Source organism: Pholis gunnellus (assembly GCF_910591455.1).
Source record: "Pholis gunnellus genome assembly, chromosome: 16".
Classification (NCBI taxonomy): domain Eukaryota; kingdom Metazoa; phylum Chordata; class Actinopteri; order Perciformes; family Pholidae; genus Pholis; species Pholis gunnellus.
Genome location: NC_136543.1, coordinates 19,171,712 through 19,188,140, shown reverse-complemented (window position 1 = coordinate 19,188,140; position 16,429 = coordinate 19,171,712). Strand labels below are relative to the sequence as shown.

The 16,429-nt window shown below is 43.4% G+C and overlaps 2 protein-coding genes across 2 annotated transcripts; both read right to left on the bottom strand.

The window, feature by feature from the left end:
• Positions 1-358: 358 nt before the first annotated feature.
• Positions 359-5,321, bottom strand: LOC306708775 (putative histone deacetylase 1-B). The gene is made up of 12 exons (XM_079176707.1): positions 5,209-5,321; positions 4,229-4,341; positions 3,743-3,860; positions 3,581-3,655; positions 3,176-3,314; positions 2,769-2,910; positions 2,577-2,669; positions 2,343-2,451; positions 1,877-2,257; positions 1,612-1,767; positions 1,480-1,525; positions 359-1,203 (listed from the first exon to the last, which is right to left on the bottom strand). The coding sequence occupies exons 1-12, from the start codon at positions 5,255-5,257 to the stop codon at positions 1,176-1,178; spliced, it is 1,449 nt and encodes a 482-aa protein (XP_079032833.1). The 5' UTR covers positions 5,258-5,321; the 3' UTR covers positions 359-1,175.
• Positions 5,322-7,998: 2,677 nt separating this feature from the next.
• On the bottom strand, positions 7,999-10,729 carry marcksl1b (MARCKS-like 1b). The gene is made up of 2 exons (XM_079175747.1): positions 10,436-10,729; positions 7,999-9,478 (listed from the first exon to the last, which is right to left on the bottom strand). The coding sequence occupies exons 1-2, from the start codon at positions 10,520-10,522 to the stop codon at positions 8,888-8,890; spliced, it is 678 nt and encodes a 225-aa protein (XP_079031873.1). The 5' UTR covers positions 10,523-10,729; the 3' UTR covers positions 7,999-8,887.
• Between the last annotated feature and the right edge of the window lie 5,700 nt (positions 10,730-16,429).

The window sequence follows — 16,429 nt, the reverse complement described above, 5'->3', positions numbered from 1 at the left end:
AACACACACTGACCACAAATGTTAAGAAGCTTCTTCAGAATTCTCTGTGCAGCACTAACATGTTCAGTTTCAGCTTCATTACTTTGACCACACAGCTTCAGACAGGAAGGAGATGAACTGACGTTCCAACCGACATCTGGTTCTACACACGTTACATTTTAGTTCATTTCATTTCTTTTCTGCGATTCCACAAGTCACCATAAAATGACTGAATATAAGTTCTGTGATAGATCTCAATTGGAATGGAATCTAAACCAAAAGCACAATATAATTATATATATATATATAAATATATATAATTAGTTGTTTTTTTCTGTTGAGGGTGTGTAAACAAAACTGACAGAAACCGTGGATCACTTAGTTTTTTATTAAAAAGTTATGATAATGCACATTTCACAAGGATAAAACTCCAAACAACCACATGTAGAGGGTCCATTTAACCAGCTCACTCCACCTTTATGTATCATGGTATAAAATATCGAAAACAAGTCACTCACTTCCAAACATCTCCAAACCTCTGCAGAGGTTCACGACCATTCACGCTTCCACAAGAAAGAAAACACTGACCATGTTCACAGGAAGGTGGGCTGCATTAAAATAAGTTACTGAGCAGAGATCAGGGCCTGTCCGCACAAAGGGAGCAATATATACATGCTGAAGGCGAGATTATTCTAAACATGCATTCACTGATCAATCAACACAGCAAGCCAGATGCTGGTTATCCTACAGTATCATAAATAGATGTTTAAAAACTAACAGAAAAGCCTTTTTTTTTGCACGCGAGCGCTATACTTATAAATCATCTTCATCTCTGCAGGTATTTCGACTGTGAGCCCCACGAACCTGTTTAAATCTGCAACACCATGATAGGAATAATCTGAGTGCGTCTCTTCACAGCAGACCGGGTTCACACAAAGACTTGAAAAGAGGATCTGTGTGTCATTTGTTTTATACTTCAAGAGGCTCCAGATGCAAAACTGTTGCTCAGATAAGCAGCCGTGGACCGGTGTTTCACTGAGGTTGGTAACAAACGTAAATACTACAGTGTAATCCAGGCTTGGCCATAAGAACACATAATAAAACAGGGATACAAAAAGGCTCCTATTGTCACAGCAGGAGAATACAGGAATCAGTGGGGACTGAGGACAACCATCCCTTCCTCCTGGTGTCACACTTCAAGTGGTCTTCACCTCTTCTTTTGGTCTGAAAGAGACAATGAAGGAGTTTATGCAACAAACCACCAGACACACTGTGAACATCGCAGCGCTGATGCATTCATTCTGCTGCTCAGTGATCACAGTGACGGCTCTTCAGTCCGTAGCACAGTTCTGCTCATAACGGAGGTTACACTGAGCTACAGTACGATGTGTTAAAGGGCCAAACAGTAGAAATGAGTATTGGGCAAAAGTAAATTTTTTTGGCTTGAAGGAGATGTTTTCACAGTAATAGAATAGTTAACGAATCAGATTTTATATTTACCCTGATGTGTCCATCTTCTCTTCCTCTTTCTCCTCCTCTTTCACTTCTAAGAGGCAGAAAGATAAACGATTAGCACAACGCTATTACAGAACGATGATATATTCATAAACACCAGCTGTGAACAAGTCTTACCTTTCTTTTCCTCCCCTTCCTTCTCCTCCTCCTTCTTCACTCGTTTGGCCTTCTTGTGGTTGGCTGCGTTCCTGCGGCCTCCTCCCTGCCCCTCCGCCTCGTCCTCAGAGTCGGAGAACTCCTCCTCGCAGGCTATCCTTTTGTCGTGGGCCCGGACTGAAACGCAGAAAGGCATACTTACAGCCACAGAGTACAACTTGACTGTAGCGCATAGTGTGTACGGGACCACTTCCTGTCTAAATCTATGCCTGTGGAAGCCTCTTACTAGACACGCGTTTGTCGCCGTCCTCCTCCTCGTCGTCTCCGCTGTCCGGGTGGGGGGCGTCCTCGGGGATCGCCTGCATCTGGACGCCGGGGGCGTGCGGCAGCATGCGGAGGTTTTCAAACAGACGCTGCTTGATCTTCTCCAGGTACTCGTTGGTGTTCTGGTTGGTCATGTTGGACGGGCTGATGTGCAGCTTGAAGTCGGGCCCGAAGTACTCAAAGTAGTCGTTGTAGGGCAGCTCGTTGGGGATGGAGCAGTCCAGGGCGACGGCCGTCTCGTACGTCCAGCAGCGGGCCACGTTGCGGATGGTGTAGCCGCCGCCGCCCAGCATCAGCAGGGGCAGGTTGAAACTTTTGATGTACTCCACACATTTGGCATGGCCTGGAGGAACACGCAACATATTAGCATTCTCCAGCACGAAAGCACTTCTACATGTTGGTTTAGGGCGAGTGCATCGTGTTTCTACCTTTGATGGTGAGGTTGAAGCAGCCCAGTCTGTCTCCAGAAAGAGAATCCGCTCCACACTGGAGGACAACAGCACTCGGCTGGTACATCTCCATGACTTTAGCCATGATCTAACACACACACACACACACACACACACACACACACACACACACACACACACACACACATTAACAGCCGTGGAGAAAAGAGTGATTGTGGTGGTTCGATAGTACCTAAATAAGAGCTGACTTACAGGTTTGAAGATGGCTTCATAGGACTCATCGTCGATGCCGTCTCTCAGCGGGTAGTTTACTGCGTAGTACTTGCCCTTTCCAGCTCCGATGTCCTGCACACAGTGGAGAGAACTGAATTACAGCCCCCACACACACACACACACGTGTTACGCAGATGATCTTAGGAGGAGGATTAGAATCAACAAACCCACCCGCAGGTCTCCGGTGCCGGGGAAGTACTCCCCATACTTGTGGAAAGAGACAGTCATGACCCGGTCTGTCGTGTAGAAGGCCTCCTCCACCCCGTCGCCGTGATGGATGTCAATGTCTATGTATAGGACCCTCTGGTGGTACCTAGAGAGGAGAGAGCATCCAGTTAACAACATCTTCAGAGCTCCGCGGACTGAGTAAAGCATGTCGTCCGTGGCTCATTGGCTGCTACATTTTCTAACGCTACAACCAAACTCTACTTCACTCCTCGAAGTCAACGAGCGACGCAATCGGCCCGCTCTGAGCGAGCACTGCACTAGTCTCTAAAAACGCAAAGACACTTTAAGATATTGACGAAAACAGCAAACTAGCGCTTTTTTTATTTAAAAAAAGGAAGAGAGCAGCTTACTTCAGCAGCTCGAGGATGGCCAGGACGATGTCGTTGACGTAGCAGAAACCCGAGGCCTCAGACTTCTTGGCGTGGTGGAGTCCGCCGGCCCAGTTGACGGCGATGTCCGTCTGCTGCTTGTTTAACTTCAACGCCCCAGCTTGAGTAAAAAGTTAAACAGAGGAAAGATACAATATGGGTTAAATGGACATCAGTGTGTTGATCCAAATGTCCTTTATCATCTTCACATTTTTAAATGTGCTTTATAGATTTTCCGAGCACACCTGGACAGCGCTGCATGCACATGATTAGCTTGCTTTAATCTAAGGCCTTTACTTCCAATTTATTCCATGCACATGTCATAAATGTCCCACTCGTTGGAGGCTGGTGCATCGGGGGGGGGGGCGTGTGGTTGGCATAACTCACCGACAGATCCACCCGTTGAGAGCTGGCAGAACTCAAACAGACCATCGAACACCGGACAGTCTTCTCCGACATTGACTGTGAGAAAAAGAAACAAAACAAAATTCAACATTTGTGAACAGTAAGAATACTTCGGCGTCCATTGGGAGTAAAGCGGACACTCACATCGCTGCATCTGTTTGCTGTACTCAGACATGTTGTCGGGTCGGATGGACCTCAGGAACTTAATGTAGTCATCACTGTGGTATTTTGTCATCTCCTCACCGCTGGCTTTGTGTGGTCTCTGGAGGCAGAAACAAAGTTCATTCAACAGCAGCCACCGGGTTTGTCGGATTTTAAAATACCTGCACGACAGTGAGAAACTAACAATTAAAACATCTTAGTCAGCAGGCAGATAACTGCCAAAGATTTCTGGATCAAACTCACTCTTTTGAATGTATGTTGTGCACATGCATTACTAACAAGGCTGTACTTAACAGACCACTGGACCATATCAAACAGAAAAATGCGACATAGTGAATGGTTCATGATGAATATGTGTACCATCACCCCTACTGCTGTCCATGTGACTCTTACTTTTTAAAGACTATGACGTAATATACGATGTACGGATCTGAGTGTCGGGGACTTGTGTGGAGTGACGTAACTCACGTAAATCTCCATTTTCCTGTACAGTCCATAGTTGAGGAGGAGGTTGTGCGTCATGCGGATCCTGTGGGGTTTCATGGGATGGCCCTGGCCGTAGTAGTAGTTCCCCACATCCCCTGAAACAGAAAATAACCACCCAGACAGGTTTACATCACAAAATCCGCTTGAAAACCTATTGCTACAATGCATTTAGGCTCTCCTGTGTGAAGGCAACTCCATTCATGCCTCGTTAATCTGCAGACTGTATGAAGCTTATCAGTGCATAAAGTTCGACCACCAAGCAGTTTTTAATTGCACGGTTTCTCCTCATGTTTGGACAATCTTCCACTGACCTGATATTAAAATGTGAGATATAGAAATAGATTTATTGGACTGTAGCTTGAATTATTCATATGCTACTTGACTATGTTTGCCAGCAGAGGAGATAGAAGTCAGTAACGTAAGAAATTCGATTACATTTAATACAAAGCGTTTAAGGTACTTTCTTCACTTAACGTGCACACGATGTCTAACGTTAGCATTTTCTTTAAGAGTGCAAATGCATCGCAAAAAAAGGGAAATGCATTCAAACTTAACGACACATAACGTTCCTCTAAATACTGAAACTGATAACCGGAAGTTCTTAGCAATTTGGGAGAACACTGATGAGATTTGCGACGTTAGATGTGTGGCTCCTCTGTTCTCAGAATGAACAATAACACCAGCATACATCCACACACCACAATCCAATAACAGCATTTTAACGACATTAAATACATTGTTCTGGTTATTGGATAACTTGAAACTGAGATGAACACCGAGCTAAGCTAAGGCTAGCTAGCTAGCTAGCCGGTGTAGCTAACGTTAGCTTGCTACACCGGCTAGCTAGCTAGCTAGCATGGTCGTACTGCACACTTTAAAAAAAAAAAAAAATACACGTTGAATTTCCTCAACATCTACCGCTTCAATCTGGAGAAACTGAGATGCACACGTTGTATATTTACCGTCATAGTAATAGCAAACTTTTTTCTTTGTTCCTTGAGACAGCGCCATTTTACACCCCCCAATTACTCCACACTGTTAAGTGCCCACCGGTTCTCCTCTCGTCTCGTGCACCGGGGAACTACAGCGACGAGACTCCCGTCAACCAATCACAGATGCTCGACCCGCCCGGCTGGGAGGCGCCGGTGATACAAACCAAAGGACCCGCCGAGGTTCTCTCCGACCAGACAGTGTCTAGACTGGAGCCTAACACAGTGACACAGAGGGCAAGCTAATTTGTAATATCTACCAATTGATTGTCAGTAAACTAGGACTATCAGTTGATGACATACATTGAGCAGCTCCTTCAGTGTGGTTCCTCTCTGCAGGGAAGTCGTAAGTCCCTGGGGTTCAGTGTCATGCACCATGTAATTGTGCTCAAGGACATAAATCCTTAAAAATAACCCCACTTCTACATGCTGTGGAACTTGCATGCAGGTCCATCCTGACATCCCACACCACGTCACACCAAAAACACCATTACTTTATTGGTTTGCCAATTTTGCAGTTAATGTATTATTGATTGGGCGACTTAAAATCAGTAGCCGGCCTCACTAACACTGCTTGCCTTGCCAGCATGTATCTCATAACCCTTAATGTCAGCCTTATAGGTTAATATAGTCATATATAGTACGTATAGATGGGTTTCCTCTCCATTCATTGATGGTTTAGTGATCTAGCTTGAATTAAGTATACATGTATCCGATGCCAATTGCCTCCATTGTGGCAACAAGGAGGCAACAAGAAGCCATTCAGGTCTCGACCTTTAAAAGCTGAAAATATCACATTTTGTTTCACATGTTTCTTGACAACGTATTTCCGTATTTATTGTATTTCATTCGTTTATTTGACAGGAGAGGATCAAGAAGAAGAAAAAAACAGTAAAATGTTCATTTTCATCAGTTGTCCCTGGCCTGACAACCCGAAAATAGAATAAAATGGCATTTGCAAGCAGATGTATCTAATGTAGGTCATGGGATTTGGCAAATCGTGTCAGACGGGGACATGCACACATGCATGTTCTTGCCAATATCTGTACATCTTGAAACACAGCTGAATACATCATTTGAAGAATCTGTGAAATGCATGTTTTTCTAAAAGCATTTACTGCCCTTTTGTTTCTAAAGCAGTGCACAATGAGACTGATTATGCACATATTGATGCAGGCTTAATACTGGAACAGATTGGGAAACCAGACAATAGGCGATCAGCTTCGTAATGGCCAGCAGGCGGCGGTGTAAGCTCACGTGTGTTTGACTGTCTCGTCCAAATCTCTGCAGACTCCGTCATTGCTGAATGAGAAATGCAGCATCCTTGAGCCGATCAGTCACAGAGCACCATGTATAGTAAGCAGTTCAAACAACATAGAGGATCAACTAACTGGAAAGACTAAACCATGAGTAATGTTCAGCTCACTGTACCTGCTGCCAGTGTATTTAGAATATTAAGGTGTAAGTGTTGAAGATTTTTGCCTGGTCTTTGAAGACACTTATCATAAAATAAATCTACTGTTTGAGCTGCGTCAGGAGGCAGAAGGCTGTATCCATGTGGAGGCAACAGCGTTGTTTAAATAATTCAGAATCGTTTGAAGACCGGGTTCCAAATGTGGATCTCAGCTCTGAACTCATCATATCAGCATGTGAACTAGGTCAGACCATCCAGAGCAGGGCGGCTGTGCTCAGTTAGCCATGTTCAGAAGGCCAGTCGCCTGCCTCAAATGGAGGGGATATTATAGATGTGAGGGAGGAGGAGGAGGAGCGAGTGGTGGAGGCAGAGGTAATGGTGCTGATCTCGGGGGCCATACGACTAATAGAGGGCCGGGGGGGGGGGGGGGGGGGTCACTGCAGCTAACATGGTAGTGATGGTGTGTTCAATTAACTCCGAACCAATGTGGGTGTTCTCTTGTTTTATAGAGGATCACTAAATGACCAAATGGGGCGCAACATGGAATAATTTGACGCTTAATCTCACATCAGTTAAGATGCTGATGGGCTTTTATTTTTTAGTGGTGGTGTTATTGTCTTTGTTGGAGGATTTATGTTGCGTTACGCTGAGGACAGCAGGGTGTTTTATGCATAGAACAGCCCCTCGAGGTGATTTGTGATATTGGGCTGCATAAATAAAATGGACTTGACTTGACATGTTCGTTTCAATCTGGGCCAGAGTGAGTGATACTTACATGATAGGGCAGAGTAATGGATGTCAACGTTTGGTCTCACCAGGTTTATAGCTCTAATAAACCTTTTTATCCCTACTGTAATGTGCTGTAACCACCTGGGGGTTAAAATATTTGTGGTAAATGACGGTTCCTTGTGAAAATGACGTATTAAAGCGAAGCTATATGTGCTGACTAGCAGCCACTGTGGCTACAGGTGACCTGAGAAATTCTGTATTTTATTGTTTAGTTTGTAAAAGAGAGAATGTGATGTTTCATCTTTTAAACGCTGCTTTAAATTGGGTTCTAGGATGAAATATGTGAGGAGACGGTGCAGCTGCTGCGATTTAAGTTTTAGTTTTTTCTTTATTCTTTCATTTGTCTTATATGCAGACACCAAAGCAAAGTGAGATGTCAGAATCAATGAAGCATGAATTAACATGTTAAATCTCTTAATTCCTCACTAGGCTAATACTGCCAATGGGTGTTTGTTGACAGTCCAGCTCTATAACACTGTTTAATATGAGCGGCAGGCCTCTCATACTACTTTATAACACATGTAATGCATGATGTAAATAACCATAAAGACACACAGACGGGCAGGTAACCAACATTTATTTACCATTATCAACTTTACAATAAAACCAGAAACATCTGTCAACATTAGCAAAATAAAGAACAGAAATCAATCCAATGTATTTACAGAGACAAAGCAGATTCAGGCTCACATACGACAGATAAACAACTCTGCTTCATATCAAACCGCGACAGTGAACATAGCAAGCTTAAGTGTTCTTTTTTTTTCATAGTAAGGTAAAAATCAAAGTTGTCTATTTTTTTTTCTTTTCTTTAAACAAACAGGTAATAGCTTCTCTGAATCTTTAAGATGCTTCTCTATAATACACCACAAAATACTTCAAATTTGGGTTAAAATATAGGAATGTAAAAAGTTGGCGAGTCTCTTTAATTTTCTGATTTCATTATTATTATTATTATTTATTTTTTTTGCTCTATTCAACAGTCATTTCAGGTGGTGGTGGTGTCCTAGTTTCTAGTTTCATTCCTTCAGCGAGGAGGCATCTTGATTTTGCAGATTTTTTTTAAGGGAAAAGATGCTTTGACTCCATCCATCCTTCATCCATCTATACTTCATGGTGTCATTAGCTCGCGCTCTAGCCATTAAAATCCAATTTTCCACACAGCGACCAGCCCACAGCCTAAAAACTCAGTCCAGGTCCGGATGTCGAGCAGTAACCAGGGAAGTGATCTAGTGAATCTAGTCTGTCGTCTTGTTATCATGACGAAAAGTGGCACGTCGAAGGAGTCTCTCACATACATGTGTATATATTTACATATACATATATCCATATACATATGTATACATATACACATATATATATAAATATATATATATATATATGCTCTTAAATTCTCTCTCTCTCTCTTGAAAAACAGTTCACCCAGTTCATTGTGAGCTTCAGGTACAATCACTCTTTCTTTTCAGAGGGAGCCGGGGTCGAGCTGCTCTCCTCTGTTGGTTTTGTAGCCTCAGGGGCCGGGGCAACGGCCTCCTTGGCCTCCTTAGCCTCCTTAGCCTCTTCCTTTGGGGCCTCCTCTTTAGCCGGAGCCTCCTCTGCCTTTGGGGCCTCGGCTGCAGCGGCAGCCTCCTCCTTCACCTCCTCTTTCTTCTCCTCCTTCTTCTCCTCTGCCGGAGCAGCGGCTCCGTTCTCGGCGGGTTTCTCCTCAGAGGGGGAGGCGGCGGCGGATGCGGTGGCGGTGGCGGCAGCAGGCGCTTCCTCCTTGACGGCCTCGCTCTTCTTGCCCTTCTTCAGATTCAGTTTGAAGTTGAAGGACTTCTTCAGGGAGAACTTCTTCTTCTTCTTCTTGGGGGTCTCCTTGGCCGCAGCCTCGCCTTCGGGTTTGGCCGCCTCTCCATCCGCAGCGGGCGCCGGCTCGATGGCGTCTCCTCCGGCGCCGGCTTCGGGCTCCTTGGCTGCATCGGCCGAGCCGTTGGTGGCCGCAGCATCCCCATCGGCCTTTGTGGAGACATCCCCATTGGTTTTCACATGTCCATTCTCCTGAAGACAAAAAAAGGTTGACAGAATAAGTCATCCGTTTCTAAAGCTCAGACAGAGAATCATGTTTACATGTAATAAAAAAACCTCTGTGCACATGCATGAGGCTATTTTAGAGGTACATTTCTCATGTATTCTCAGAGCAGCGTCGTGCTCATCAATTAACCACCGTGTCGCCTGGCTCAGAGGCGACGCCTTGCAGTACCCTCATCCGGCGATAGGCGGCGGTAGCGCCTCGCAGACCGCTCAGGGTACCAGACAGACGTCGGCGCAACAAAAGACCAGACCGGAGCTCATCGATAGACGGATGAAAAAACACCGACAATCGATGTTTTTTTTTATTAACCCAAATAATCAGTCTGAAACGAATTCTGCTCGATTGATACAATTAATAATAAAGTCATTTTTGTATCACTTGATAAGTATAAATAATGTCTAATATTTAACATGCATAATGATCCAATAGTATCACATGTAGCTACGCCAAAATAAAACAGATATCGCTGATGACATTTTGGAAAGCAAAATTGTTGCCCAGACGACAGCCAGGCTCGTGCTTTTAAACAGGGAGGAGTAGTGCCTACGTGCGCGCGAGCTGCCCCCCCATCCCCCTTTAAAGCCTGGCACTATCACACACGTTGTGCGGATTTTGGGTTAAAGCTCAACCACAAAAAAAAACACATAACTCAACGTGTGCTTCATCTCAACGTGTCAACCCAACAGTTGGCTCTTTTTTTTTCTTTTTTGGGGGAGTTTTTTTGGGTTGCTCTGCAGGAGACAGCGATGCGTAAAAGCCCCACCTGACTTGCCCCCAAAAAAATGTCCTCACATTCAAGTTTGATCAATTCAGCGTCGACTAAATGTGTTAAACTAACGTTTCCGTGTGAGCAAATCAAACTTGTATCAATTCGTATGTATTTCCATTGATAAAAAATAAAAAAGCGCACTGAGTGTAATTACCTGTCCGTTGGTTTTGACAGCTGCACCGTCGGCGGCTGCAGCGCTCGCCTCCGCGGCCACATCTCCCTTGGATGCCTGGGATCCCATTGTGTTGTGTGAGTCTTCCAAAGCAAATTAAAAAGAAAAACTAAAAAAAGAGTGTTCTTTTTAAGTTAATCCAAACCCCAGGGCGAGTTACGTATCCAGCGGTGGAACGATGAAAAGAGTTGGTTGTTTTTGTTTTTTTTTGGTTGTTTTTTTCTTCTTCAAACGGCAGGTACTTCCTCTCGGTTGCTCCTGTGGTCAGACTTGTCACCCCGGTAGAGAGAGACCCTCTAAACTCAACACTGGTTGAACGCAAGGCTTCAACATACAGCAGGTTCGAGGCGCCGCCCATGGGCGGGACCTTGCTGAGGTCTGACCAATCAGCGTCCAGTCTGATGGCACGTCTCGCCAGCTCTGACCAATCAGCCCCTTTACTCCATAATTGTCCCCGCCCCTCAGGAGGACCCCCAGCAATGCAATTAATTTAGTTCAGCTCAATTCAGTGTTTTATAGGGTTACAAGTGAAAAAAACATGTTTTTTTATGAAATGAAATAATTTTCTGTCCTTTTATCAGTGTGCCTGTTACTGTTGATGTGCTCATTTGCTTCTGTTCTTGCTTGAGTATTCAGTCAAATATGAGGAATATCTATCAGACATCTATCTGATTATAAGGCAAGAATGAGGAGTAATTAATGGATTTATTACAGCATTTGCGCTTGTTGTTTGTGCTAGTGTCTAAACAATGACTCGTAGAAGTTTAATAGGAATGACTGAATGAGTTTTGAAACTCTGATAACTATTATCTATTCGCTGTAGCCGTTTACTTACACCGCATCCAGGTTGACTGATACATTGTGAATGAATGGCAGAAGCTTCCATTAGGGCTGCAACTAACAGTTCTTTTTATAAGCCCACTAATTGACTTTTGTCTCGATTAATTGGTTAATGTTGTCTCGAAAATGTCAGAGAGAAAGTGAAAAATGCCAAGTTGCTTGCTTTGTCCAACTAACAGTCCCACACACGAAACATATTCACTTTACTATAGTTAAGGATTAAGAACATGAGCAACAGCAAGCTGTTATTCTTTTCTAAAAAAAATGTTGACTTAGAAAAAGATATGAATGATAATTTTGGATGTAATCATCTGATGGTTTCAGTTTTAGTTTACCCGAATCCTCTCAGTTCATGGAATGAGGTAATCACTGCGCTTTCACTTTTGAGTATTTCTTAAGCAACCAGGGAAGTTTGTGAGTGCTTCACTTTTGGTTTCACTAAGATGTCCACAGATCTTAAATTACGCTCTGATGCAGCATTTAGTCACAGTTTCAGTAAAATCTAATACAACAGGTGCTGCCAGAAGCACATTTTTTGACAGATACTTATGATTCAGGGTCCTATTGTGAAACACAATGCGTTTTATATATCAAATGTTGAAATGTTGATTATATATATGCCCTACCAATATAAAGAATTATCCAGAAACAGGACACCTAGACGTACAACTCAACATGTGACTAACTCCCATTAGCTGTAGCCGGCCAGTTAGCACGCCAATGATTCGGAATGAGTGAGTTATGATGGTCATGAGATCGTGGCCACCGTCTCTCAGAAATAAGTGCAAAATATGTGACAGATGACATGACACAGGACAGGAGTTCGGACAAAATATACAGATGAAATGTTCAGCAGGAGGAGATAGGAAATGTGGATTTTAAATGTTACTTCAGAGTTCATTGCGTCAACTTTCCCCTTCTTCTCTCCGTGTATCCGTCTGTGCCAGTACGGGCAGCTGAAGAGTAAAATGGAGCTACTTTTGTCAGACAATGGTGAATAAGAGTTTAATCTATTGTTCAATGTTGTGCTCTCGTTGTGGGCACGGGGACATGGTGATCGGAGTGGAGCACAGGATCAGTGTCGCGACCAACTGCATGTCACGCCGTCTCCTCATGGCTCCATGACTAGATTTTGTTGTTCACTTCCGCTTGTCAACAACATACCGGCAGCAAAATATGTCAATGTGATGATCATGCACATTCCACCTGATCGTTCTCTCCCACACGCATTCCTTCACAACGGCTGTTAAAGCTGCAAATCTCAAGTTGTGAGAGAAGACTTCAGTGTTCAATGTCACAAATGATCGTTGCTGCGACCAATCAGCCTAATTGATTTCGCGAGGATCTGGAACGTTGGAATGCGTGTCAGCAGCTCGTCTTGACGCTGAAGCCTCCAGCTCTCAGTGTCACATGTGAGTCAATGAAAAACCTTGGCCACATTACATAAAGATAAAATGCAGTTATAGGAGTGTTTTACAGTCTGTGCAAACATTCTATCAACGTGGTAAATACCGTACTGTAAATATAACATTATAACAGCAATCAGTTGAAGTCAATAGGCCAGTATTGGCCAGTATAGACATTGAATGGTCACAAATATGTAGACACATGAACATAGAATAGGAACATCTCAACACTACACCCATGGTTGTTGAAGATCTCATCTCAAAACCCTTTGACATTAAAGGAATTATACATTTTCTTTGCTTATTTCCCTTCTTACCGAGAGTTAAATGGGAAGACTGATTCTGCTCTCATATCAATCTTCTCATCTAACTCTCGACAAGAGAGCGATTATGCTTCTTTCCCAAAATATCTAACTATTCATATGATATGCTGCTAGAGCAGCCTCCAGTCGTCTGGTGTTGGTGGTGGTGATGGTGGTCTTTCCACGCTAAACTCGGAAAATCATTTCTTTACGGACCTCGCTAGTTTTTGCACAGAGGCATTGTCAGGGTGAAACAAAGTGTTGCCACAAAGCTGAAAGCACACTATTGTCTAACATTGTATTTCATACTTTAGCATTTTATTTATATCCCTCATTTGAAACAAAGGAGCCTATAATCAAAAGAAAAAGAAAACATGCCCGAATAAAAAGTAGGCCTAAACCTTTGGCTAGTTTGCGTATCTTGGTTACAAATCTTGAATTGTCTTAAAGGTGTGCATACATGGAGAGTGTAAGATTACTCTTGTATTACTCACAAAAGTCTGGTAATTTAAATAAGTAGCAGCACATCACTAATGTAAAGAGGATTATTGTGGGGAGTCGTAAGTGGTTTTATTACTCTGTTTGCAGGACTGGATTTGTGTTTGCATCCGAGTGCGATAAAACATCAATCGAGCCTCTTCGACTTTCCTTCGAAGAGGCGCTCGCTTCATCACACTGAGTGGACAACATTTTCTTACACACACACACAAACACACACACACACACACACACACACACACACACACACACATGTATCACGCTGCATCCATCTAGCTTGGCCTTGTAAATGTCATAATAATGTGTCCACTGTGTGCTGCTGTGGAATGCCTGGCACGCAGGCCGGTCCCGTCTCCTCAAGCCATCTTCTCCTGTGAATGGGCTTCTTCAGCCTGCTTGAGGTAACTCAGCCTTGGGAGAGGGGGGGTGGGGAGACGACGACGCCATCATGGTTAACTTTTGCAGATGGAACCAACATCAAGTGCTCCTTTCTTCTCTTTCCATGTAAAACCCGGTTCCTGTGTGATGGTAATGACGGCTGTGCTGAGGGCAGTGACGAGGCTCAGGCTCATCGTCTCCTCATCGCCACACTTGACACTTTGCTCCGTGTAATGCGTGTCTGTGTGCGTGTCTGTGTGTGTGTGTGTGTGTGTGTGTGTGTGTGTGTGTGCGTTTGCACATGTGCGTCTGTGTGCTATGTGCATATAAGGGAAGCATTGTCGAGGGACCAGCGAGCGTCAGGGGGAGAAAGGCACAGAGAAGCAATCCTTCACACATAGACACACATTATGCACCCGAACACAGGCGTACAAAGCAAGGAGGGCATCAGCTGTGACAGAGTTCATATAGATGGGCCAAGGGTTTGGAATGCAGAGAGGGTGTGTGTGTGTGTGGGGGGGGGTTCTAATCTGTATGATAGACCTTAGATGTAAAGAAAGGGACGGTGGGGGAGAAAGAAGAGGTGTGGACGCAGTCATTGTTTGGACGTGACTGGAAACAAAGTGACGTGCTGATGGCTGAGTGATAGCATCAGGTGTGATATAAGAGGTTCTGGGATTTGGAGAAGGTGGGCAAGATGTAGATAAAAAATGTTGCCAAACCAGGGAGGATGCCTAAAGAAACTTAGTTTTTCTCGCATGCCTCCATAATGAACGGAGAATCCAGAAATGGACAAAACGGAGTAAATCTTGATGAATTTAAGTAAATTGAGGGCGTGTTTAACAACAGCGAAACTATATCACACTCTCACAACTCCTGCAGTATATGATACAAGTTGTTTATTTAGTCGTTTTTAGAAAAATGTTGCTATTTTAAACACTTCTGCCACTACCTTCTGATGAGTTTGATGTATTTTAAATAGCAAGAATTTGCCAAAGATGCATAAAGAAGACTTAGATTATACCCCACGATTTGTGTGACAGTATGTTAATAGATGTTTTGATAAAGTTTTGTGGTTTTTTAAAACTGGCCACCATTTACTTCAATTCATCAAGACTTTTCTCAGATTTTTGATTCTCCATTTTGTTTCTCCGTCCACCGTAGAGGCATGCGAGAGAAACGCTTTTCTTCAAGAATGAAATGGAACACACGGTAAGTAAGTGATGTACAAATGGTTCTTTGAGTTCTAACCACCAGCTAGTTTAGTGATTTACTAAATTGGGTTGCACCATTCAAACTTAAGGTCTAAAGTCTAAACGCCTTTGTAACTTTCATAAAGTCTGGCCTAAATACACGCTGACTTAATTATCCATCATATTGGAGTTGGATGAAACGACTAAGCGATCGAAAAGGTTCGGGTTAGTCAGGGTTGAATTGTTTTTTTGGTTAGATGCCTAAAGAATAAGGTCTGTGGTTAACACAAGCTAAAGAGATTTTAACACTTTGTTCTACGACATAAAATATGTCAGTAAATACCCTTCTTGTAAATTTTGGAGCCTTTATGTGTTTTTAAAAATGTGCTCTTGCAAACTATTCAAACCCAAACTTTCCAACTTGTAGATTTATGTCACATTAGGAGGAAAAGCTTTTGTAGAAAAAGCTCGGTGGTGGTGACGCCTAATGTTTGCCTTTTATTTCTTGCGATTGCATTGACGCTTCAAAAAATCATAACATTTGTATCATAAATAAGCAAAGAAAACGTCATCTCTGCAGCACTTTATGAAAAAGAAAAGAACATTAAGAGAACTGAAAGAAGGAATCAAGGATGAGTATGATATTTTTTTATAAAGGTCATTGCATGAATCCTTTTTAAGTGGCCCGCTGTTAAACAGTTAAACAATCAAAAGCATTTAGCCTTCCTCCGAGGAAGTCACCTAACTCTCTCATGACTATGTTTTACTGACTCGGGGTGTGCCGGTGTGAGCAAGGTGCTTTCCAATCAGGCAGAGAAGTGTCACGGGGAAATGAGAAGGTGGGGAAACTGAAAGCATGGTGTCATATTCATAAACACCCAGCAACATGAAACAGACCATTTAGTCTCCATAACAGGACTCTGAAACAACAAAGAATGATTTATAATTGAGGGTCCAGGCTTAAATAAAGGACTAATGGTATTCCGCAAAAAAGGGTCAGATGAATGTTCATCGTTAATGCTAAACTAAAGCCTCAACATTAACTCCATTAAAGCTTGAAAGAGCAGATGTCAGATTTCTCGGCAGGAAAAGGATTATATAGAGATCACTAATTGAGCCAATCATGCCCTTTAACTTTTTCTTTTTGCTTCCTGTGACCTTGTCACACCACGTTAAACCGCTCAGCCTCAAGGAATCGTCCGAGTTGTCGCTGCCCTTTGACCCGGTCTTCTATGCCCCCCTTTGATGGTATATGGTTGGAGCCCGGGGCTCATCACACAGAGCGCCGACTTCTTCCACCGGGTCACTGTTACCTGCCCCGTGGCGTTTATCCCGTGGCGGTCGTAATTCTTTTTCATG